Genomic DNA, 26361 nt, shown 5'->3' on the forward strand with positions numbered 1-26361 from the left:
TTAGACGGAGCATGTAGTTACATTGTTGGTCTCCATTCAAGCCTTAAGAATTCAATGACCTGCACATTACAAAAGTCAAAGAGCAACTGCTTTCAATCATTTTTATTAAAGGAAGCAGCACAAAATTTACAAATGTTTACAGAATACTTTTACTTCAAACTGTATAAAATGTAGTTGTACCAAAGAAAACATCTAAGTGATATTAGCTAAATTAAAAGTTTGTGCAAATAACAAAAAATAAGACATAGTGTTATTGACCTTAATGTCATGGTTACGAAATGTTGACCTCTTATTAACGAAAATAAACACCCCTACAGCATTTGCAGTAGTTTCAGCTGACAAGAATCGGCCCATTCCTCTCAAACCGAAAACAAATTGTCATATATGAGGTTTCTTTTACATGAAAACTACTGCAGCATTCTCACAACTGACCTGCATTTCAAGCTACGCACTTTAACAGAAATGTAAAACTGCAATTTTTTGTGTCAGATCTTGCAGTAAAACAATAAACAAACAAAATGGTCGATTAGACACATGGTGTTATGATATGAACATTACTGGAAGACTAAGTTGTGCTTTTATAGCACTGGTACAATGCACATTACTAGTCAAAAGTTTGGACACATCTTCTGATTTAAAGTTTTTTCTTTATTTTCATGATTATTTACATTGTAGATTCTCACCAAACTCATCAAAACTAATCTACAATGTAAACCATCATGAAAATAAAGAAAAAATGAGAAGGTGTGTCCAAACTTTTGACTTGTAGTGTATGCGAGTGTGTTCTTGTGTGTGCATGTGTGTGTGCTTTTGGGCCCCTTGGGACTCAGTGCATCCTGCCTTGAGTAGGCAAGACAGGAAGCCTCACAGTCAACCTGTATGTACACAGAAGAGAAGCGCTTCTGGTGTTCATGGCAAATTTGTAGTAGTTAATACTGCTGGCAATGCAGTGCTAATCTAGGCACAGAGTTAGCCTCCTTCCTCCTGCCGGCCTGCCACCCCATCGCCACTGGAACCGTGGGGAGAAAACACGGAGCCGGGATCGTCTGGTTCAGTCGGTATTTCAGAAATCAGCTGGTGGCCGGTTCTTTCCTCTGATGCTGGAGCATGCCGGTCACACTCACTATATCCTCCTCAGGGACCTAGAACCGAAAAGTTAAATCAGTATTGTTAGATTTTTTTAGGAGTTGTAAAACACAATGTTAGCATGTCAGCTGATATGTTGCGCTTATTTCAATACCAAGCATTGATCACCTTCAGCATTACCTGGGAACGTTCTGCGGCGAGATTAAGCTGCATCATTTATTTGCTAGTCATATAGCTTTGATTGAATCACCTGTAGTTGCTAACTTTGCCTGTACTCTGTCTATAGGTGGGCAGGTAGCGTACAGAGGGTGTATAGGAGCTTCATCACTGAAAGCAACATTTTTTTTTTTTTAAACATGAAAGTGGACCATGAAAGTGTCGAGAATGAACAAAAATAGTAAAGATGTGGGCCATAAAGACAAAATAATGATGAAAAAGTTGATCAAGTCAAAATGAAACAGTTTTCTCAAAAAGAGATGAGTGGAAAAACATGTACAACTGCATAGCTGACTAAAAAAGGAGAAACACAAGTGATTCACTGCGTTTCAATTCTCACAACGTAGGAGTTTACCTTTTTGTTATCCCCTTAAGGTATCTGTCTTGTGTGTTTCTTTTTCCTGATCACAGGGTCTTGTACATTTGATCACTTAATATGGTACCATTTGTCGCCAGTTGCGCCTTCTGAAATTCAGGTCCTGCTCTCCGTCTAATGGGTCAGATTCTATCTGCCTACTAGAATTTACCTAACAGGATTCAGTAGAATATTTAAGCTGGTGTCGAGGAATACTTGTCTAGGTTCTTACTGTCTTCTTCCAAACGTCTTACCCCTCTTATTTCAATAAATGCAGAAAATAGTGACACTCACATTGCGATATCCATCAGAACACGCAAGATGCTAAGATTTGGTTTAATCTTCTTTACCAACTCAAACTGATCAGCCACTTAAAGCCACTTACAGGTGAACTGAATAACACTGGTCTTCTTGGCATCTGTCAATGTGTCGGATATACTAGCAGCAGGTGAACAGTCAGTGTAAGGCATAAAGTTGAAGTATTTGAGCGACTCTGGACAACTCGGTTGGAATCTCTCCAAACAGAAGGTTTCATGGGGTGCTCCCAGTACGTAGTACCTGATTAAGTGGTTCAAATACAACAACCAGTGATCCAGTACCAGGGTCATGGGTGCTCAGGGCTCATTCATGTGCACAAAAGAGCTACTGTATCAAACTATTTAAAGCTTTTCTACAATTCTACAGTTTCATTCAGCAGATGCTTTTATCTAAATCGACTTACATCTGAGAGTAGATATGACACACGGAAGGATCTAGTCCAAAGAAAACAACCTAGATAAGAGCCGAAAAATGTTCAAGAGTAACAGGACCAAGGTGCCTACAGGCAATGTGGGACGTAAGAGGAATTTTATTTACATTTTTTTCGTTTTGCAGTCTGTCAAGTGTAAAGGTGTTCAGTGAAGAATTGCGTTTTTAGTCTTTTCTTAAAGTCTGAGAGGGACTCTGCAGATCGAACAGAGTTTGGCATCTTGTTCCACCACTGTGGAACCACAGAGGACAGGAGTCTAGCTATCAACCAGCCCTGTTGTAGTGGTTGTTGGTCATCAATCATGACAACCAAGTTTCTGGCAGACTTTGTGAGTTTGAGTTGGGTTGGTGAAAGAAAGATGTCAAAATACACAGTGCGCCTTGCTTCCTTGGTGCATGCGGAGCTGCAGACCAATCGTAGTGCCCATGTTGATTCCTGCTCACCATCAAAACCATGGAGCAATGGAAGAAGGTGGCAAAACTGATGAATCATGTTTTTCTTTTACATCATGTGGATGGCCAGGTTCATACATGTTGGATATCAGTGACAGCAATGGCAGCAGGATTTACAAGCTGGTGGAAACAGTGGGATACTCTGAGCAATGTTCTACCAGAAGACCTTGCATCCTATATGTATGCCAATGTTACTTTGACACTTCACACCTACGTAAACATTGTACATCCCTTCAAGGAAGCAGCCTTTTTCAGCAGAATACTGCTCACTACCAACCACAAAAAAAATGTTCAGGACTGTATTGAGGAACGAGAAAAAGAGTTTAAGCTGTTGATTTGATGTCCTAGTTCTCTGGATTTCAATTCGATTGAGTGAGTTGAGCAAGAAAATTCAGATCCAAGGACTTAAAGGTTTGTTTGCTAACATTTTGGTGCCTGATTCCACTGGACATCTTCAGATGTCTGTGGAGTCCACGTCAAGGCACATCAGAGCTATTTACTGCTGGTTGGCATCTGGAGGAACTTACAAAATATTCAGGAAGTAGTTTTTTGTTGTGGCTGATGAGTGTGTATTCTAACGCAACAGCACAGTGCTGCAACCATTAAGTCTTATACGTGAGAGTTGACCGACATGTGGTCTATACCAAGAACAAAGACATCAACATCAAAATAACTCAAGAAATCAAATTTAACCACACAAATAACTTATCACTTCAAATGCAAATAGAAAACTGAATCATTTAGTCGCTATTGTAACAAAAAACAGTAAAGTTATGATTCCAGCAGTCATAAAATACAGAAAGAGGAAACTCTCCATTAAATCGCAGTGCAAACAACAATTCAAATGATGCGGAATTCCACATGCTAGGAGCAGTGAAACTAGCATTAGCATAAGCAAAACCACATGGGAACTAGATCAGCTCAGTCTCAACCAAAGGGCAGCAAAAACCTTCATAAGTACCAGTTTAGCTCATTTTTCTTGCATAATGTCTCCTGCTAAACACCCTGAGATGTTTTTGTGACTTAAGGCAAAAGAAATGACCTTTACTTGAACTGCATATGACCTGTAATAAACGAACAATTCTACAAACCCACTCCAAATAATGTAAATTCTGTTTTCCAAACATCTTATTGTTAAAATAGAAGCAATTCCACTTTGAGCGGATGAAATGACACCTTCCAGTAAAATGTATTGGTGTTAGCTGGAATTCCCCTGAGACTTTATTGAAGATAAAATGCTTCTGATTAATTCTCGGGAACATGAGCCAGCCGGTGGCCTCCCATCATCCCATATGCACATGTTCTTTCACATGTTCTGGTGACGTAGCTTTGTCCTGCTCCGAAATGTCCTCAGTCGTTTCTGTTGTTGTAATCACCCAATCAAGAGTTTTTTAAAAATAATTTCCATCCTTTTTATTCTTCCTCTTTGCAATTATTCCATCTAAAAATAATAAAAACTATGCACAAGCATGTGCTTCTGCTGCCATACAACAGATCTGTACTACTGCGATGGATCCTCCCTGATGGGTTTCTTTTCTCAGAAGTGCACAAGCAGAAGCTTTTGTTACATCACAGCCATTTCTTTTCATTTTAAAACAGTGGAATTTGCTATTCTTAGACCTGCGTGTGATGTACAAGGGTCTGCTAATAATAGCATTTCATGACACCAATAATGTTCCATGACTACAACACTTTATGGTTACGTTAAGCACAATGACATAGATGGACAGCTATGAAAGAAAGTTACATACTCATTTTTAAAACATTTTAAAGGGGCGTGAATGGAATCGGTGAATAAATGCGGAATACCCAAAGACTCAACGTCACCAGGTCCAATTTCCCGTCTAATGTCAGTGGTAATGTGGTAACAATGCTGATAAACCAGCGCAGTTATTTTAGACCGACACGTAGAAATGCTTGACTTTTAGAGGAGGAACAGTACAGAGGCACATTTTTGGATTCATCAGTGCTCCACGTGCGATTTTTCTATTGAATTTCATGTGTTTTGTGGAACTTCTTCACACTAATAAGCAAATATTAAGATTATGAATATAGTGATGAGGCAGATGTCGGTAGAATCCATGAGAGACCGACAGAGAAACCACAGAAACCATGAACTGGCATAACCCACGTATGACGGGTTGCCCACAGAGATGACAGCTTTCTTTAAGTCGAACACATGAGAATTAGAAATAAGGCCTTCATGGGTTTAATGTAGGAGGCTCCGCTGATTTACTGGGTGACAAACATTCTGTGATAAGTTTCTAAGTAATGCCAGGCAAATGACCCAGATAAAGTTTTCTTGGTAGTTTCATAGATAATGCTACCTGCTCACTAAGCCAGCACACTAACAAATGAAAGATAACTTATGTATATGAGTGGTATCAGTATTGAGGTCAGGAAATCAAACAGCAGCAGTGGAATTTACACATCATGCATCACATATCAACGCTTTTTACTTATTAGTATTATTTTCTACATTGTAGATTAAGACTGAAGATTTACATCGTTTTGTTTACAACATAATTCCATATGTATTATTTTATAGTTTTGATGCCTTCAGTATTAATCTATAATGTATAAAATAATTAAATAAAACACATTGAATGAGAAGGTGTGTCCATACTTTTGACTGGTAGTGTGATAAAGCATCCCATTGATACTATGTGGACGTACACAGATCAATTAAGTCTTAATTTTACTGTCGTGCTTTATTTAACCCTCTGTACCTCAAACCATTTATCAATTACACCATTTATCAGAGCAAGAATCGTTTGATTTTCAATTTTCTGACGGTCCTTGAACGGCTAGAAAATTTATCCAAATCTGAGCTTAAACCTTTAACGTTTCACTTTATTCTGCATGTCTCATTTAAAAATGTGACAAAAATAAATTATTTGGTTTTGACACATTTAAAAAAAAAAAACTTAAACTCTGCAGTCCTCTTCGCAACCACAAAGCCATTAATGACTCAGCTGCAATCAAATGTCACATCGCTACAAGTCGTAGTAGTAGGAAAATATATGTAGCATCACCATTTTCCTTCCTATAGTTGTAATGTGTGGGCATTTGGAAAAATGCTTACTCCAGTTTGGTTGTTTTTCATGTTTTGTAAAATGAATATTCAAAGAACTTCAACTTTCTATTGTTATTTACTTTATTTGTTAATTTGTTATTGTTTTATTTAGTCATGGGATTGAACTGCATCCTCTGAATGATATAGAATCACCTGATTAAAGCTCACAGGAATTCTACATAACGTCTCGTCTTTATCTGTTTGCATCTCCCCCGTTAAGGTTCAGTGGTCTTTAAATATTTGAACCAAGTGGAACATTTTGAGGCGCCGAGTTTCGGGTGTGGAAGCCGGGCTAATGTCACAAACATGTCAGACTCACCAGAGCGTGGTCGAAGCTGAAGGTGCTTATGTAATAGGCAGAGATGTCGCTGTCAGCGAGAGGCTGAGATATCTGGGCGACTATTCCACATTCATCTAAAAAAACGTAGAAAGAGCGGAGTAGAAGTCAGCAACCCATCACCAATCATTAAAAACAGTGATTTTACAAAGAAGGATGCTACAACTGCACAGAAACCATGCGACAACTTTAAATCTTCAATTGTTCGCTTATCTGTGTTACAACCGAGAAGCATGTTACATAAACTTCTAAGAATCGGTTCCTGTTTCAACATCAACCGGCAAAATAATAGATAACTAGTTATAAGCCACAGAAAGCAAACAAAATACACTGAATATGCTTCCAAAATCACAACTACTTCAACATTAAGGTTTAAATAAATGCCGTGACAATAAACGCATCTGCAGTTGCATCTTGGAAAAACTAGAGATATTGGGTTATTCTATCTACATTCAAATTTAAAAAGTGCAGGATTGGTTATAGTACCCCTTTTCATAACATGATTTGAAGCACTAGGAGTTGGAAAACCATGACTTGTCTTTTAGACCAGTAACAGTATTATACACCTCTTCCACTATCGGGGTGGTTTCACCATCATACCTGCTCAATGATTGTCCTAGTATTGGCCATAAATGCAAAAAAACACAACTTCAATCTTTCTGTGCCAATCACAGGAAACATAGAGAGTCTCTTAGGGTGAAAAGTAAAGGTTCTGTGGCTGGTAGAACATCAGAATAAATTGAAACATTGACATTTTTGATCAAATTTACGGCATCATGTAACTGGTTGATGTTATTCTATAAAAGCAGGGTTGTACCATTGAGGACCAGATGCACATATCAATGAGCATGCAAAATTCAGTCACATTATTTCTCAAGTTACAGCACTCAGATTGACGCAACAAAAGATGCAAAAATAAACATGACCCCACCTCCTTCGGGAATTTTTACGTCAAAAACTAACGGTACGTATAACCCCACATTTTCCACATGGTCAACTCAATCAATATTCACTACTTTGGAAAAAAAAAAAAAAAAGATTTGTTAAATTGATGATGCTCCAGCGTGGGACATTCAGTGATCTGAGGTACAACGATCCAGGTAAAGATACTTGTACTTGTGTACTTTTTCAGGCTTGCATCAAGACAGAGATTTATGTATTTTCAAAGAGCATGTCAGTTGTGTTGCACCGTTTCAAACAGCTTAAAAGCCAATTTCAATCTTTTCTTTTTGCAACCAAGTAGACTCAGGATCTTCTCTGTTTCATCAGAAGATAACAAATCCTTTGGAAGCTTTAAAAGGCATTTAAAGAACCCATGTTATGCACATTTACATTTTTATAATCACATGTTCAGGATATACTAGAATACAGCTGGATGCTTTAATGTTGGATTAAACTACATTTTTCTCATAAAGTCGATTGCTTTAGGGCCCTCCGTCTGGAACGTTCCATTTCAAATGCCGTCTCTTTAAGTTCCCCCACCTGAAAAAGTCAAATCTGCTCTGATTGGACCACGAAGAAGGTCAAAAATAAAGCAACACTGGCGACATACAGTAACCCCAGATCAAGAATAGGCAGAGAAACATAGTCATTAACAGAAATCCAGTGAGTAATACTGGTGGATTGCTCATTCTCTGTTTAAAGGCTCATCATCAGTTTGGTGTCATGCAAATGTTTTCATGAGGACATAGATAAGTAACAGAAGAAAAGTCTGAACTTCAAATGAGGTGTTTCAGACAGATGAGGATCAGTTCTTTCAGAGAGAGGATAACTCACTATTTTACAGACCTTTTACATGCACAACAACCTTTAAAACACTTGTACCCAAAAGGCACAACAGGGGCTCTTTGAAGACTGTTAATTAACATTATTAGTTTACTATACAACATATACAGTCAGAGTTTGGTTCTCTGATTTAAAAATAAATCACCTGATTGACACCAGTAAGGGAAGCAGTTCTAAAAGAAAGTGGGGTTTTGCGTTAGATTCTTTGTATGAAAAGTGCTCTATAAATAAAGTTTGATTGATTGATTGATTGAATATTTAGACATAGATAAGTAAGCAGCCTCACCAAAACCCAGAGGCTGTCCCCCGATACGAACCATCCGCCACAGCTCCCCGGAGGAGCTGGTGAAGAGAAGGTCGGCAGGAAACCTAAAGCACAGAGATCAAGATTTCTACCAAGAACCCAAGTGGAAACATACGCTAGATCATGTCAGAGATGGATGGGGAAGAACAGTTTGTAGCGATCATCAGATACAAAATTTGGAAATACAGACACTGCAACACCAGCAGCGCAGTGAAGTAACTGAAGCAAACACCTGTTACTGTTTTATTGTGATTCACAGTCTGGTGTTTATTTTTCTGACATCATGCAGTCGCACGGTTCACACCGGACAGAAGAAAGAGGCATCACAGAAACAACCTTCACGGCATTGTTGTCAGCGTGGAAGTCTTTAAGGATGCGGTTTATGTGTTGCTGGACATAAACATGGTGTCAGACGTGGTATTGGTCAGTGTGAGAAATTCAGAATCCTTACTGTCTCTGAGCCTCAGTGTCCATCACCAGTGAGATGTATCCATCGATGAGGGAGAATGAGAAGAACTTGATGCAGTCCCGGCTCGGAGACGATTGGGTGTCTTCTTTAGGACTGCAGAGGAAGAGACATGTTCAGTATGACAGCAGAGAGGAAAGGCCGCAGACGTTAAACAACCCTTTAACTGGTTTAAATGACATGTTGACTTACACACGTGGACAAAATTGTTGGTACCCCTCAGTTAAAGAAGGAAAAACCCACAATTCTCACTGAAATCACTTGAAACTCACAAAAGTAACAATAAATAAAAATTTATTGAAAATTAAATAATCAAAATCAGCCATTACTTTTGAATTGTTGATTAACATAATTATTTAAAAAAACAAACTAATGAAACAGGCCTGGACAAAAATGATGGTACCTCTATAAAAGATTGAAAACTATTTGACCAGAGTGACATGATTAACTCAGGTGTGTCATTTAATTGACATCACAGGTGTTTCCAAACTCATAATCAGTCAGTCTGCCTATTTAAAGGGAGACAAGTAGTCACCCTGCTGTTTGGTGAAAAGGTGTGTACCACACTGAACATGGACAACAGAAAGCGAAGGAGAGAATTGTCCCAGGACATCCGAAAAAAAATTATAGACAAACATCTTAAAGGTAAAGGCTATAAGACCATCTCTAAACAGCTTGAAGTTCCTGTGACAACAGTGGCTCATATTATTCAGAAGTTCAAGACCCACGGGACAGTAGCCAACCTCCCTGGACGTGGCCGCAAGAGGAAAATTGATGACAAATTGAAGAGACGGATCGTTGGAATTGTATCCAAAGAGCCCAGAGCAACCTCCAAAGAAATTAAAGGTGAACTCCAAGGCCAAGGTACATCAGTGTCAGATCGCACCATTCGTCGTTGTTTGAGCCAAAGTGGACTTCATGGGAGACGACCAAGGAGGACACCACTGCTGAAAAAACTCATAAAAAAGCCAGACTGGAATTTGCAAAAATGCATGTTGACAAGCCACAAAGCTTCTGGGAGAATGTCCTTTGGACAGATGAGACCAAACTGGAGCTTTTTGGTAAGGCACATCAACTCTATGTTCATAGACTCAAAAACCAAGCATACGAAGAAAAGAACACTGTCCCTACGGTGAAACATGGAGGAGGCTCAGTAATGTTTTGGGGCTGCTTTGCTGCATCTGGCACAGGGTGTCTTGAAAGTGTGCAAGGTACGATGAAATCTGAAGACTATCAAGGCATTCTGGAGAGAAATGTGCTGCCTAGTGTCAGAAAGCTTGGTCTCAGTCGCAGGTCATGGGTCTTCCAACAGGACAACAATCCAAAACACACAGCCAAAAACACCCAAGAATGGCTGAGAGAAAAGCGTTGGACTATTCTAAAGTGGCCTTCTATGAGCCCAGATCTGAATCCCATTGAACATATGTGGAAGGAGCTGAAACATGCCATTTGGAGAAGACACCCATCAAACCTGAGACAACTGGAGCTCTTTGCTCATGAGGAGTGGGCCAAAATACCTGTTGACAGCTGCAGAACGCTCATTGACAAATACAGAAGTCGTTTAATTGCAGTGATTGCCTCAAAAGGTTGTGCAACAAAATATGAAGTTATGGGTACCATCATTTTTGTCCAGCCCTATTTCATTAGTTTGTTTTTTTAAATAATTATGTTAATCAACAATTCAAAAGGGATGGCTGATTTTGATTATTTAATTTTCACTAAATTTTTATTTATTGTTACTTTTGTGAGTTTCAAGTGATTTCAGTGAGAATTGTGGGTTTTTCCTTCTTTAACTGAGGGGTACCAACAATTTTGTCCACGTGTGTAAACTAGACGGCTTATCAGAGTAAAAACAGAGAGAATCGTTGGATTTTGAACTTTCTGATGGTTCTTAAGAATCACAATATTTTATCAAAGCCACTTTATTGTATAGGTCTGATTTTAAAATATACTTTTTATCTTCAAAATAAATCATGTTTTTCTTTTCTTTTTTGCATGGAATATGTTGGAAAATGAGTTGATTTTACTGAGCGCTTCTAAATCCAAACTGTGAGGTTATGACGCCTTTTTTTGCGAGTTTGTGTTCTAACGTTGTAATTTGTGTTTTGCATTTGCTGCTGCCTATCTTGGCCTGGACTCCCTTCAAAAAAGAGGCTCTTGATCTCAGTGCGATTTCTCGTGGTTAAACAAAGGTTAATAAAATAATAAATAAATAAAAACTTGCAGTCTTTAAATAGATTCTGTCCAAAACAAAACAATTCTTCAATCTCATCGCATATGGGAAGCCATTAGTGACTCGGCTGTGACCAACAGTCACAAGAAATTCAAGGACTTGTCAGCTGATCTGGACTGAACTGCAGGACGTGCATACACAGAGCAGATAAGTACAGAAGCAGACTAAAAATGTAAGTAGCAAGATATTGTGTAAAGTCACCATTTTTTAAACACTATTAGTCACATCTGGTGGCACTTGGAAAGAGAAAGAAACTGAATTCTGTGGGTTGTTTTTGTGATATTTGACATTATAAGCCGTGTAGCCGTGGCTGTGCCGTTTACAGAGAGGTGCAGGACTTTATACTGCAGTAAAAAATGAGCAAACGATGAGAAAAACATGAGGAGGAAAAAAAAACGCCCCAAAACTGCCTGAGGTTGAGAAGGCTTATAGAGATGATACTATTTTTCAATATACTAACGGACGGTCAGTCACACAATGCAACAATTCTCTGGCACAATGGAATAAGTCACTCGTAAAGAAAACACGATGATGCAACTCTACATGTTATACATCATGAAAATAATAAAAATAAAATTATTATAAACAATTAAAGCAATGATACAAAGTGCTTTCGAAAGGAAAATAAAACTTAAAGCAAAGCCATACCTCTATAAAAGGAATAAAAAGGAGGCAGCAGTTTATAAAATGGAGAATTAAATCAGATACAACCCTAAAAATAAAAGTAAAATCAAATGCAACAAGCAGAAAGCAGAAACTGTGACATAAACATAGCAGACCTACTAAACTAAAACTATTTAAAAAACAAGATAAAAGCGTTTTTTTAAGGCTCAGAAGATGTTACTGACCCATGTACTGACACATATCTAACTTCTGCAAATTAAAAATGATTTGAAACAATTATCTGTGGTAAATGGAGGCATTTGTGATTATCCATTATCTCAGGATTCAAGCCTGAGCTGACGTCCACTTTGGATCGTGTGCTGCCATCTTGTGTTCCTTGTAGGTACTGCAGCGATGTGAGCAAACAGTCTCACCTGTTGGAGTAAAAGAGGACGTCGATGAGCGTGGTGGCGATGGACGGCAGCGTGTCCGGGTCCAGAGACATGACGCAGAACTGGTTCTGGGGGATCAGCACCGGGTGGACTGTGGGATGGATGGCTGGAAGAAGACAAGAGTTTAGATTATTAGTTTATAGAAGCATCCGATAATAAAGAGCAGAAACAGTTTTTCAACATGTATCTCTATGCAATAACACACGGTTTATTATTTATACTGTGTATTTACAATTGTTTTTCTGAGATAATGCACATTTTACATTTATGTTTATACTGATTCTACTCATGTTTGTATTTCTAGGACATGTTTTTCTACTGTCTATATTTCTATTTCAATTCAATTCAATTCATTTCAATGTTATTTATATAGCGCCAATTACAGTCAAATTGTCTCAAAACGCTTTACAGAACCCATATGCCTGACCCCCAGAGCAAGCCCAAAGGCGACAGTGGCAAGGAAAAACACCCTTTTAACAGGGAAGAAACCTCGATTTTGTCAAAAATGGATGTACTGCAATTTCAATCATGTAAGAGGAGAAGAAAGCTTAATTGATTGAAAGCTTAAAACTGCAACAACACCTCTGTCGGGTTTTGGGGGGTAAATCTACTCACATCTGTTTAAATATCAGTGGATTTCCTTACATTTTAACACCCAGTTCAAGAAAAACAGTAGCTAAATTTGGTTGCAAGCCCAAACACAGCTTCAAAATGAAGTTATCTTTCTTCTTGTAGAAGCTGTGTGATGTGAAGTGCCTCTAAACTACTTTATCCATGCTCCATAACATTTTACTTTAAATAAAGGCTCATTTGGTTGTATTTCACCATACTCTCCTCAGTAACCTGCCTCTCCCTCTGTCTATACTTACCAAGTTTTCTCAACTTTATTTAATTTTTTTTCCTTCACCCCGTCAGATAAAAATAATTTAGTGAAAGCTGTCGGTAGTAAAGCTGCATTGGGTTGAAACATTTCCAAACTAGCCTGATGGACACTTTGTGTTGAGTTAGTGTCATTCACAGACGCTGACATAATGCTGACGACTTCGAGATGCAAAGATATGAGAGACTGTCAGAGGGTGGACACATTTTTCTGCATGTTCCGACACCGCTGTACAGCATGTTCTGTACGTTACGACGACGTAAAAATAACTTCCTGTAAATGACGCAGCGATCCAGTGCAGCTCAAATGTCCCTCCATGTTTGCAGTCTAGTGCAGGTCTGGCCTGTTTGCGTTGTTTCATTAACCCTACTGTTCATTGCTGTGTTTGCTTAAGTCAACCAGTTGCAGGTGTCTTTGAGCAACAAGTTCCTCCTGATAAAAATACAAACGCTGCATTGGAGAGAGCTGGTTGCAGTGTATGAACACTGACATTTAGGTTAAGTCTCATTATGTGTGACTAAAGGCACTTTCACACAGAAATGACTGCACACCGACCTTAAATCTCCTGCTGAGTGAGTGAATTTTAGAATATCGCAGTCAATGTATTAGTACATTTCCAAACTTGTTTTTGCTAGATTTGTATCAGAGTCTGATTTCAAAGTAAACACATGCTGAGGATCGTTTTACACGTTTCTTTGCATTCTGTATGTAGAATTACACTGACTGAGAGGACATCTGTTCAGCTGGTGTCTCTCTGTTTCTGCACAGTGTTTTGTTCCTATATTAACTTTGAACCCCAAGCAGTGTCTGGGTGTTTTTGGCTCTTGTTGCATTTTTACTCACTGTGGGCCCATTTTTCACTGCAAAATTAAGTCCTGCACCTCTATGAAAACAGCACAACCACGGTTAGATGCAGAGGAAACGCAAAAATGTCCTCTACGTAGTATGGCAAAATTATAATGTCAAAAAGCATGAAAAAGAAAAAAATGAAAGTTAAATTTCTGTAATTTTTATTTTACAAAAATCTGAATAAAATTGGAATTAACATTACAACATTTTTAGAAGTGCCCATAGATGTTACAAATACTGCTGAAAGAATGGTGACTCTACATGTTACAGATATTTTACTGCTTGCATTTGCATCTTGTATCCATTCTTTGTGAAATCCACTTCACATGAAATGTATTTATTATCCCTTAATTTTTAAACACGTGAGCGCTGGTGGCAACGGAGTCAAAAACGGCTTCTACGTTGTGTTGAGGGGTGCAGAATGTTTAGTTTTTTACCTAATCTGTTCAGTGCACATGGTTTATTTGGGCATTTTTTGAAATGAGGGAATTAGATAAGACTACATTGATCTCATAAATGGAGAAACTCACTTGTGTAACATTGTGAAATAAACAAACAAACAAAGTTTAGATTAGGTTAACTTTCCCAACTAATTAGTTCAAGGACACACGGAAAGTTCAAAATCCGATGATTCTCTCGGTTTTTGACTCTGATAAATGATGTAATTCAGTACATTTTTAAAAGACGACATGCCTTTCAAACTTACTGCCAGGTTTTGCACTTCAGAGGATGAAACAGCCTTTTTTTCTGGTGTATAAATAATAAGAAGGTGTGCATTGTATCACACTCATGTGAGCGACTTGTATTCATATTTGTGCTGTGTGGAGTTGCAGAATTGTTATTTTGACCTTAGCAAACAGTGGCAAAGCGACTACGACAGAAAAATTACTCATTTTCTGAAACTAACACCTAAAACTAGTCACAATATTTACATTGTGCACAGAACTGCATGTCTGAAGAGAGCTACTTTTACACTTTTGCTTAAGGAGTTTCAACTAATTCTATTGTTTTGTTTTGATGCATGCTTTACTGACATGTCTGAGTCAGGGCCTGTAAGTATGTTTTAAGGCCACATGATGGGTACATGTTTGTAGAAAGATCCTGAAGGTGGCGCTAAAGGATCTTAACTTCACCCTCGGACACAAGCTCGACCAATCACTGAGAACTGACGCCAAACGGGACTGTGATTTGTACCTTCTTTGCCGTTCTTCTGGAGGCCGTTGGAAACATCCTGGCAGTGCACAGGGACAGACTCTCCTCCCACCTCTTTGTAGATGTTAAACTCCTCCTCCAGAGTGGTGACGACCACAGCCAGGTCTTTCTCTCTCACCTGTACAACACAAGCATCGATGGTAAAGTGTTTTGGAGCATCTGAAACATGTAAAGTCCTCAATCAGCATCCCGTTAGGTTGTTTCAGGGTACAACACTGTTCTACTTTAAGGAGCTAATCCAGCACGTCAACCATTAATAAACATGCTGACACAAACTTCTGTCAAGGTGCAATGTACGTTTTTTTGCTCGCTTAACATTTTCACTTGTAATACATCAACTAAGTTTTTAGTCTCCTCAGCCCTGTTCAGTCCTTCCCTGCAAAACTGGTGAGTGGACAAAATGCAGACAAAGTGGCTTCTTCTGTCTGGCAGAGGTCAGCAGGTGAATGACTCCAGTGTGAGATGATAGGGCGGAAGTTTTTATGCATTTATGCAAAGAAAAGGGCTCTAAATTATACAACAGTGAAAAGCTTAAAGTGCCCTCTTTCATTTTAACAAGGTAAGTGCAAAAGCTGATTTAACCGGAGTGGAACAGAGTGGAGTAAAAATAAAAAGTTAAAAGGCTAAAAGCGGATGGCGCTCACCAGGATAAAGTCGGTCTGGTAAGTGGAGAGCATGAAGACGGAGACGTGCTGCTGGGCGAGGGGGGCGATGACCGACTTGGCGATCTTGGTCACGCCGACGGCCTGAGAGCTGCTGGAGGCGTTGCCGTTGGAGACCACGTTGAGCGGCAGCCAGATGGAGCTTTCAACCTGGAGGTGCTCGGAGGGCTGCAGCTCTGAGGGGCATCAGGGAGAGGAGAGTTAGTTAATTAAAGTGAGTCTGAGCACAAACAGTGGGTCAGTGTGCATGCTAAATGTATGGAAAATTGCATCTAAAATCATCAGATTTCTAGAGCAAAGTCTATTTGACCACCGCTAACTTGCCTGAAATTTTTTGCTGGATGAAATACGGACATTTAAAATAGTATCTGTAAAATTTTAGACTGATATTTAAAATTCTTCCCCAGAAAAAAGGCTGCCTGTCGAACAATTTACAGCATGGTTTTCTACTCATTGAAATTCAACACTAAGTTTTTATGACAATATCTCAGGAACTATGAAAGATAAAAGCCTGAAATGTTATTTCTCACCATGTCATTACTTCAGAATACAATATTTGACTAATAGATCAAATAATCTTTGAGTCAGGGTGAGTTGAAATGTGAAAAATATTGAAATTGTCATGGAAGGTTCCATTGTTTTTAGCATATTTTAACAAAAAATAATGAAAAAGTCAGCTAGTGATATTTTCTGAAATAAATGTAATTGCAGGTCACAGTAATACAAAACAAAACATATAGTAATGCACTTTTAATCGAAAATACTTCATCCATGAATGAAAAATGAAGCTATGTTTATTGAACTTTGATAACTGATGACCAGCTGTGTCATAAAAACAACAACAATTATTGCTAGAAAGCCTAATCCAGGCAGAATACTTGCTTTGAAGTTCCAAAATGTGCTCAAAGTGGGTTGACACACACTTTAAAATAAAAAGACAAGATCTCAGAGAGTCCTTGGAATATCAATCAAAAATTTCAGCTGTCACAAGATGAAGTAAATTAACGAATATTTCCATGAGTAGGATTTCATTCTGCAGATGCAAGACTTCCCAAATGATGGATTACCACTGTAGTTTAAGCACAACTGCCACCTTGCGAACACAGAAAGACGGCAAAATACTGCAAAACATTAGTAAAGCATTCAATCACACTCCCAGTTTCGCTTCATATTACATGAGTCTAAAGAAGTCAAATCAGTAGTGCCACAAACACAGTTTCATCTACTTTGACGTAAAACAAAATGAAACGGAAGTATTAACTCATGTGTCAAGGGAAACTGTTTTTTTTAAAAACCCACCAGACACAGCAATAAAGAAGGCCAGCAGTTACAAGCAAAGTCAAACCATGAGGAACGTGACACATACACTGTACTGTATATAATATATAGGGAACTGTCATGCCACCGGTATTTCAACAGCAACATAGAGACTAAGCAGCAATAAAGTAAATGAAGCTCTTAATATCAGCACTTCATTACAACTCCATCTGGGGTCATTCCGTCTCAAATTATGTATTTTAGATTCATTTCTGCTCAGTCATCTCTGATTCGCCTGGATTTTTTTTAGAGAGTAAAATGTGGATACTTATAAAGACAACTGTGAAGTCTCAAACAAATCAAAGATGGTTGAGCCAAAGGCCGCCCAGTTCCCAATAATATATCTGTATGTTCACAATGCTGTAACCTTTGAGGCTGCTTTCTTTTTCTGCTGCTCAAGTAGAAATACTTCTTCTCTCCCACCTGCTGTGTCCTCCTTCGCCACAGAGACCTGAAACGTTCTCGCTATTTATACTGCAAAGCGCCACAAGTGAAAATTATGCCCAGGAGAGGCCAGCGGCACCTACACCACCACCACCAACGCTACAAGATGCTTGGCAGCAGAATGTGACTTCACACCAGTGAATTTATGCACCAAGTGTTTGTCGAGGTGAGGAGGGGTCATAGTTTAAACAGGGTGAATCCTCAGAATGCGAGTCTCTGAGCCAAAACGGAAGAAAGGGATGCACAGCATACCGACTAAGACACCGTGAAATGTTCTCTTGTATTATGAACAGTTAAGACTTTTAACACCAAACACACTTGTAGGTACTCAGTAGGAGGTAAAATTTCTCTTCCATGTCTGAGATGCATCTCTATCTTAAGTTTTTGGAGGCACAAATCTTTTTTGGTTTCATAAACGTTCATCCACCTAAAAGCATTACTGAATGGTTTCTACCTCCTGCAGTGAATACTCCTTTTTCTACTTCTTCATTCCCCTTCGGAGGGCCATTGTTCTGGTTGGCATAATTTGTCAGAAGCAGCCCCTTGTGGCTTCGCTACACCAGCTTTCACCTCCTAAAATAGGCACTCGGATAGAAGGAGAGCAGAGGAGACAGAGTACCGGAGCAGCTGCAGGCGATATATGCCTTTAACATCGACATCTGTGTGGAAGGACCAGACGAAAATTGGAGAATGAAGAGGGAATGGGATTGTAAAGTGTATGCACATTGTTTTATTGTTGATTTTGTTGAAGTGGAGTCAGACAGAGATGTGAGCTTTCAAGAGGATAAATATTAAATATTTTAATAGTTGGTGAGTCTATGTGTTAGCTCTTTGACTGGTAAAATAATTGTTCAGTGTAGGATACTAAATAAAGCACATGAAAAAAAAAGTTAATTGTTTTGTGGGGTGACCAAGAAATTCGCAAGACAGTATGGTTTGTTTTTGAAATCATTTTAGAGATATGCAGTTCAAGAGTCAGGGAATGTATACTGACAGTCAATAGAAACTGAGGTAGAAATGTACGCAGAATTCTACTTGTAGGGGGTTATAATTATTCATTGTGGATTTACTGATGATCTAGTGCCCTGGAAGTTGAGATAATGATCAGTTGTCATTTTGTCATGATTCATTGCACATGGGTTGGTCACTTTGCAAAAGTGAACCAAATACACACCAAGCAATACTCAGTATCTGCACAATTTGAGAATGGGTTTTGAAGGCCTATATAAAGGCCCAAAAAAGGCCACCATTGTTAGTCCAGTGAACAGCATCATGCCGCGTCTATCACATGAACAACGTCTCTGGGCACTGGGTATGGTGGAGGCCGGTTTGAGCTACAGTGATGTAGCCAGGCGTACGGGCTGTTCCCAACCCACAATCAGAAGCCTGGTCCAAAGCATGCGCCGACAGATTGCTGCCTACATCGAAGCAAATGGAGGCCATACTCCATATTGACTGTTGTGACTTTGTGTTTGGCAGGTGCCGTTTTCTTTTGTGAAATTCTTTATTTTGAAATCATTCTTGAAACTTTAGATTTTTGTTTCTGTATGCCAATATGCTAAACAAACGATTCATATGAAGAAAATCCAGTTTCGGGCTTCAAAATAAAAATTATGTTGAAAAATATGGTCTCAAAGTTTTGACTGTCAGTGTATTATAGTTTTCTTGTAGTAGCTGACTGCACCACCAGGTGGCGCCTCTTGCTGTTTTTTGGGATGGAGTTCCAGGTATGTTCACTGACCACCAGTAAGAGTCCATAAAACAAGCGCCCCTTCCAGCTGTCTGACTGCTAAGGTTGCAGTCATATTTACAAACTCTACAAGTCAGCTGTCTGGTTTAGCTAGCAACTTGATGCTAATGCTATGCTAGGACTATCATGCTAACACAGGCCAGGAGCTGTAGCAGCTAATGCCACAACCATTCAGGAGCAGCAGGACTGACTACATGTTTCTACCAACATGTAAACTAAAATCATGAAGTGTCGGCGACACTAAATACACATTTTACAGGTGGCAGTAAACACCGACAGATTTTCTGAACTCATAAGGTTGCTGCAACAGTATTTGTGGATGTTTTTTCCACCTGAGCAGCGGTTTCCAGCAGCTGGACTAACGCTAACCAAACTCAACAAGTTGCTCCATCATGCAGATCAGGTGTGAGGATTGTTTGGATATTAAACCATTATGACTCAAGTCTGCTGTGAGAGATGAGTAACATTATTCACTGTGGAAGACTGCAGCTCGTTTCAAATGCAACTTATTTTGTACAGAACATTAAATTATTAAAAATGGTTTTATCAGTGCATGAAAACTGCTTTTAAACCATTTTGACAATCAATCAATTACTGATATGGCCAAAAACTGATAAGGAAATTGTTTAAAAATTACATCTTTGATGGAGATTATTTCTGAAATGTAGCTGCTGTGTTCATCTCCACAAGATCTTTTTAAAATGCTATTTTAAAATGAAAAAGGATTAATGTGGATATAGCTTTCTATCCACCAATCTTCTGTTTGTGATCCTTTTTTGTGAAGGCATATTAGAAGCAACAGTCCAGCCTTCATTGGAGATAACTCAATATCAGAGAGAAATTACTCCATTTCACACAAATGAAAATATTCATCACCCAGTTAGAAGCAGAACAAAACTACACTCCATTCTTTAAAGGGACACGAAAAGACATATTTGCTAGATATTGTATCTTGGACAGCCTTTTTCCCTGTATTATATGCTTGTCTACACCTATCCTACCATGTGAGGCCTGTGAAGCGGAGCAAGGAAGGAAGGAAATTACTTTAGAATGGTAAAACAACAGAGTCTTATGCTGTGTCCCGATACAACGCCACATATTAGTGGTGAACATGATTAGAGTATGTTGTGAGATTATATTGAAATTGGCAATTGCTTCCCTAAATTGCTGTTCTGGGCCATAATTTTCTGTTTGTGCCTTTCACATGTCAGCTGGGGTAGGCTACAAATGCCAGTGTACAGTGCATAATTAAAGATGTCAGTGCACAGTGTGGGAACACACTACTCTGCCTGGTGAAAGATGTGCATGCACAAGGGTATTTTACCTTTGAATCCTTCCTCATCAAGGACCACAGTGTAGTTCTCTGGCGTCTCTGTCAGACTGAAAAACTTGCATCTGAAGCAGAAGAGGAAGCGCAGATGGAGAGAGGTGTGAAGTTGGAAAATGAGAAAAGATGAGAGAGAAAGAGGAAAGACGGGGAGAGAACAGCGTTATTCATCCGCGAGCAACAAAAGGCAGTTCACATTTTCATAACAACAGCTACCAGGAAGCAAAGGGGGTTCTCCGAAATGTAAACGGGGTTCAGGACCGGCTGTCACTCAATTAGCGCAAACCCAAAGCTCAGCATTATGCCTGCATCACTCTTTTGTCTACAGCCAATGGTGGGTAACGCAGCAAACTGGGGCACTGCTTCGGTTACCAACTGACCCATTCAGTTCTGCACAACACAGTTTTAAATGAGATGATATGTCAGCTTTGGAATTCACTGGATCCTACTGCAACAGCATACAAGTACACGATGAAAACTGTGTTCAAAGCTTGAAGAAATGTCTATTAACATGATTATTTTTAGACAACCGTGCAAATTTGCTCTAAAAAAGAGCCCCTTTCATTAAATATTTGAATAGACAGTGCAGTTTTTCCAGCTGATGACAGAATGAGGGGGAAATTTTACAAAAATAGAAAAAAGACCAGCTGGAATTTCTGTTTCTGTAATTTCTCCATCATGTTTGGAACTAAATGCATTTACTTTCAAAGGCTGTTGCTGGGTCTGGCCAGCATTCAGTCCTACTGAATGTTGGCATTGTGAAACGTTGAAAAAGAGTAGCAGGGGAGCGACTGATGGGAAAATCAGGCCCATGGGATTTGTTACGGTTTGAAGAAACAACTGGGCAGCGAACACACATTTTCTTGGATTACATAAAACGTTTTCGAGGAAAATGTACTTTTCTGAATGCGAGAAATTCCTCTTCTACAACGGACTCTTTCTTGGAAACAGAAGAGGGAAAAAAAACAATTAGATTGGGACCGGATTGTGGGATTACTTTCAAGCAGAGAGAACAGATTAGTAACACAGGGGATGAACTCTCTTGCTCACTGGGACAATAATGGGACCTTTGACAAGACAAACAAGTGTTTAATGCGCAAATTTCAATTGTCAAACCTCCTCCTGAATGAAATGTACCTAAAGCACTGTGAATATTTCTGGTTCTTCCTCTTCTCCTGGTCCAATCATGTGTATAAAAACGGAACAATTTCAACTTCAGAAGATCTGAATTTGGAAATTCTTAATGGCTGAGCTTAGAATTCTCTTGCATGTGCTGCAAACGGAAGCAAAAGATCACACTTTGTGGAAAGACGATAAAACATTTAGCAGTTTAGACAAGTTCTTTTGAATTCTGGGTGAATTTTAAATGAATTCAGCAACTATGGGATCGAGCTATGATATGCTCCTCTGACTAGTTTGGTCTCTGCAGCAGCAGTGGCATAACTACACTTTTTGATTTCTTGTAGAGAGTTAAATGAGAGGATTAATACTGTCCTTGTGTGTGTCTGTGCAATAGGAATCCGGAGCCAGGAGACAATTAGCTTAGCTTAGCACAGAAATTGCTGTGTCTCTGACGGGTTGCAACGTGCTCTTACATCTTTGATTTTCTCATCTAACTGTTGGCAAGAAAGCAAATTTCCCAAGTTATTGCACTTTACTTTTACATAACTAGAACGCTCTTCTCAGTATCATTTCATTTTTTATATTAAGGCAGATAAATACATGTTAATGCTTAAAAAACAACTTGTTTTGGACATACATCTCAGTGAAGCAACAAAGAATGTTATTATACTGTCAAGAGGTGATGTCCACTTATAGTCGGATGAATAAAGAGGGTAAATTATTCATCATTTGATTAATTGGCATTCATATTTATGCCAATTGAAATACATTAACCTGGAAAACAGAAGAGAAAGGGCATGCAGGTCAAAAAATGTAAAACCAGAAGTTTTAATTTGCAAAAAGAGGACATTGTGGATTTTAGCTAGTAAAGTGCCACCATTAGAAGTCTGCTGTGACATTTAATGCCCACTGGTCAAAGTTGTTGGTTTGTAGCCGAGCTGATGTGCACTACAAGAGCGTTAAAGTAGTCCAGTGGCTGATTGATGTCACCGTTACAGCAGCCCAAGTCAAGACAATGACATCAGGATATGGACTGATGTGCACCGTTTTGTATTTTTCATCAATAAGAGTGCCAACTACCAATTAAAAATGTTCATCCTTAGAGCAAATACAAATGAACCGCCTGGCTCAAAGTAAGTTTTTCCCTTTAAGAGGCTTTTCCACTGAGTTAGTGAGGCATAGACAGCAGATGAGCTCTCTTTATTTTCTTTAAATCCCTGAAAAGGAAGTGCAGCATATTCCTGTTTTCTTAAAACATCTCAGTGAGGATACACCTTCCTCTTCCTCTGCTTATCAGTCAGCTGAGGATATTAGAGCCCAAGTGAGAACGGCGAACTCCTGACTCAGCAAAAAGTAATCCCTGCCGCGGAACGGGACAATCACGCCACCGAGAGACAAAGAGAGAGAGCGAGAGAGAGAGCGAGAGAGAGCGAGAGCGAGAGCGAGAGAGAGAGAGAGAGAGAGAGAGCACTGTAACGCCAACTACCAGCTGTGCAAGCACGCTCAGCCAGACCATTGTGTTATAATACCCCTCTCACTTCCTGTTGACCCTTCACCTTCCTCAGCTCGCGGTTTCCTGCAGGTAGTGCAAGTTAACCCTCCGAACCACCAAGCAGTTTCTGTGTTCTTCGCTCTTGTCACACTTTTACCCACTGTGGGCTCAATATCAAGTGCAAGTATCAAGTACCTATAGAAGCAACACAGCCATGGCTGAAAGGAGACAAATAATAAAACTGTATTTTGTGCAGTTTAACAACGTTATGGAGCCACAAATCAACAAAAACGGGGAAAAAATTTGATTTCTTTGATAAATATTGGGGGAAATAATGGAACCAGCATGCACAACATTTTTCCGGGTGTTACCAATACTGGAAAAAGTGTGATTCAACAGGAGAAAGACATTTTTACCACTCATGCATTTTTTAAAATTAGTTTCCATATTTACTCCTACCTGCTCTGTGCAGTTCAGTCCAATGCACTGGAAAGACCCCTGAATTATTTTAAATGACTGTCAGCTGCAACTGACTCAGTCATGGCTTCTCAATTGTACTGAAGAATGCAGAATTTTATTTTATCTTTTATCGAATCTGGTCAAAGCGAACCGTATATTTTTGGCAAATTTTTAAACAAGACATGTAGAATAAAGTGACTTTGATTAAATACGTCTTGAATTTGTATTGTTTCTCAATAAAACAGCACATTTTTCTTCTGTTTTTGCAGTTTTTGGCTCTGCTAAATAGTTTCACTGTGGACATTTTTAAAAAGATAATACACCTTTTAAATTTGCTGCGGATTCTGGGGCTCAGAAAATCAAACAGGTGGCCTACAAGTGAGAGCGATCAAAGTGTGAAAGCTTTACCACATGTGCTGCTTTTAGGACAGTGAAGCCCTGACACTACACCTGCAACTCGCTGACTGTCTGCTGTCAAACAACCCGATGGAAATCTGTGTGCAAAACGAGTTTGCGTATTTGGTTTCCTGTTTGTGAAGCACAGAGTGCACAGATAAGATGCCTCACCAAAGCATCAATATGCAAGAAAATATTCACAAACACACTTAAAAACCACATTCCAACATCGCTTTTACAATCATTATGCAAGCCTCCTCATCACTTCCACAGTCTCAGCAAAGGTGCATTTACCTACAGTCAGCACATCTTATTAAATCAAGAGGAAGAGAGAACTGATGTCTATTGTTGCAGACATGCAAAACATGCCTACCTATTTTTCTTCATTAAATCTGCTCAACTAAAGTAAGATTTAGTCGACCTTTTTAGAGTAGATGCATTTCCTGACATGACAAAAATATAGACCAGGAAACCACCAAACATCTGCAACCAGCAAAGCTTAAAGTATTTCAGGGTCAGATTCTAACAGAATTAGGCTACAAAGCATGTTTTCTGCTCTTGGAAATGAAAAATGTTTAGGCAGATTGAAGAGGTGCATATATTGAAAGAGGGTAGATGCATTTTCAGACACCTGGAAGGCATCGACAGAGAGATTCAAAGCAGAGAATTTCCCATCATGCATGCAGTGGGTTTCAACACTCATCATATTGCACTGCCTCCATAAAAGAATCACTAAGGAAGACGAGAAAATCAACAACCCTGACTCTAGCATTAAATCAAATCTGCAATAATTGTGCTAGCTACATATTATACACCTTCCTGGACATTTCATAGACTCAGGGAATAGCAGACTAATGATTGTGAAGCACTCTAACAGAGACACTTAGGCTCTGTGTGATCACTTGCAGACAAAATAAACTCCTTCTACTGTAATAACACGATGAGGAGGGGACGGAAAACAGCCCAGACAGACGAGGAAGTAGCAGGTAGCGAGGAAGCGGCCAAGTGGGGAAGATGAAAACTAAACACACAAGGGTCTGGACTTTGATCCAGCTGCACAGAACAACGGGTGGTACCGGCGGCTGGAGAGCGAGGGTTTGCGGTGGTGGGCTGTCTGCAACTGATGCTCCAGCTGAGGAAACATGATAAGAAACTGGAGAAAGCTGATGCTGGAGCGCGAGGAATGAGCCTCGAGCTACCTCAGCCCCATCATCACAGGAAGTTGTCTGCTACCTTTCGCAACTCAATAAAAAAAAAAAAAACCTTCAGATTTCTCACAGGCTCCTGTTTCCTCAGAACAATCATTGAATTTTTTTTTCTTAAAATCCCTGCTAGAAGGGAGTTAGTGGGGGTGTAAACAAGTGGAGCGGGAGCCCCAACCTTGACAGATCACTGAAGCAGACAAGTGGAACACTCCCAACTGGGTTTCTGGCTCAGCTGAGGCTTTGTTCCAACCCCTGATTCTCGTTAGTTAGCCGCCGAGGAGAAGAAAGGAGGACTGTGTGGAGTCTGCATCCACAATACAGTAAGACCGAAATATCTGGCCGATTCTGGACTTTTCATTACCACCACACCCATACGGTCTGAACAACGACGACAGGCAATGCCAAGCAACAAACGAACAGCTTGGAAGCCCGTGGTGCCGATTTTTTTTCAGGCACTGTAAGAGGACACATTCATGTCATTTAAATGTTTAATCGATGCTCTTCATGCACGGCAGACAGAACAAATCTGACCCTAAATCATCACATTTGAGGCCATAAAGAGCCCACATTATGCTTAATTTAAGATATACAAGTCTATTATGGGGTATATATTTTCATGTTTTAAAGTTGACACATAATATATCTCATATTGTACATTTCTGCAACACTTCTCCTTAATTTCTGCTTGAAACGCTCCATTTTAGCTCCTGTCTCTTTAAGAGCTTACTCCCGAGAAGTCCCGTGGTGAGGTCAACAACATTGGCGCTAAAGATTTATCCACATGCATATATTTTTAACTGACGTGTTTTTGTCCCCTAATTTAATACACAACAAATGATTTTCTTCTGTAGTGTCGCTATGCTACAGCTGTGTTACGACATTCGTTGTTTGTAGTTCCATTGTAGCTCGTTGGCTAGCTACAGTTTTAAACAATGGCGGCGGTAGCTACAAAATCCAATTCGGGTAACTGTAGAAGCTTAAAAAAGACCCAAGCCCTTAGGACTATGAGAGCTTTTGAAGTAATCATAGAAGAAAAATGTGGTTTGTACACTTTGTAGAGTTTCGATGGCGTACCACAGCTTCACGGTGCAATGCACGAGCAAGTGAAGAGACGCACTGTTTGTCACAGAAGC

At 39.4% G+C, this 26361-nt stretch overlaps 1 protein-coding gene across 1 annotated transcript in view; it reads right to left on the reverse strand.

Annotated features, from left to right (window-relative positions):
• Nucleotides 1-87: 87 nt before the first annotated feature.
• castor1 (cytosolic arginine sensor for mTORC1 subunit 1) overlaps nt 88-26361 on the reverse strand; it is a 29246-nt gene continuing 2972 nt past the window's right edge. Inside the window, exons 2-9 of the mRNA XM_022213113.2 lie at nt 20552-20622; nt 15699-15892; nt 15037-15172; nt 12096-12219; nt 8811-8921; nt 8342-8424; nt 6253-6347; nt 88-1142 (exon numbers count right to left, since the gene is read on the reverse strand). Of these exons, the coding sequence (XP_022068805.1) occupies nt 1071-1142; nt 6253-6347; nt 8342-8424; nt 8811-8921; nt 12096-12219; nt 15037-15172; nt 15699-15892; nt 20552-20622 (886 nt within the window). The 3' untranslated portion in view covers nt 88-1070. The remainder of the gene's footprint in view (nt 1143-6252; nt 6348-8341; nt 8425-8810; nt 8922-12095; nt 12220-15036; nt 15173-15698; nt 15893-20551; nt 20623-26361) is intronic.

Source organism: Acanthochromis polyacanthus, chromosome 7, assembly GCF_021347895.1.
Source record: "Acanthochromis polyacanthus isolate Apoly-LR-REF ecotype Palm Island chromosome 7, KAUST_Apoly_ChrSc, whole genome shotgun sequence".
Classification (NCBI taxonomy): Eukaryota; Metazoa; Chordata; class Actinopteri; family Pomacentridae; genus Acanthochromis; species Acanthochromis polyacanthus.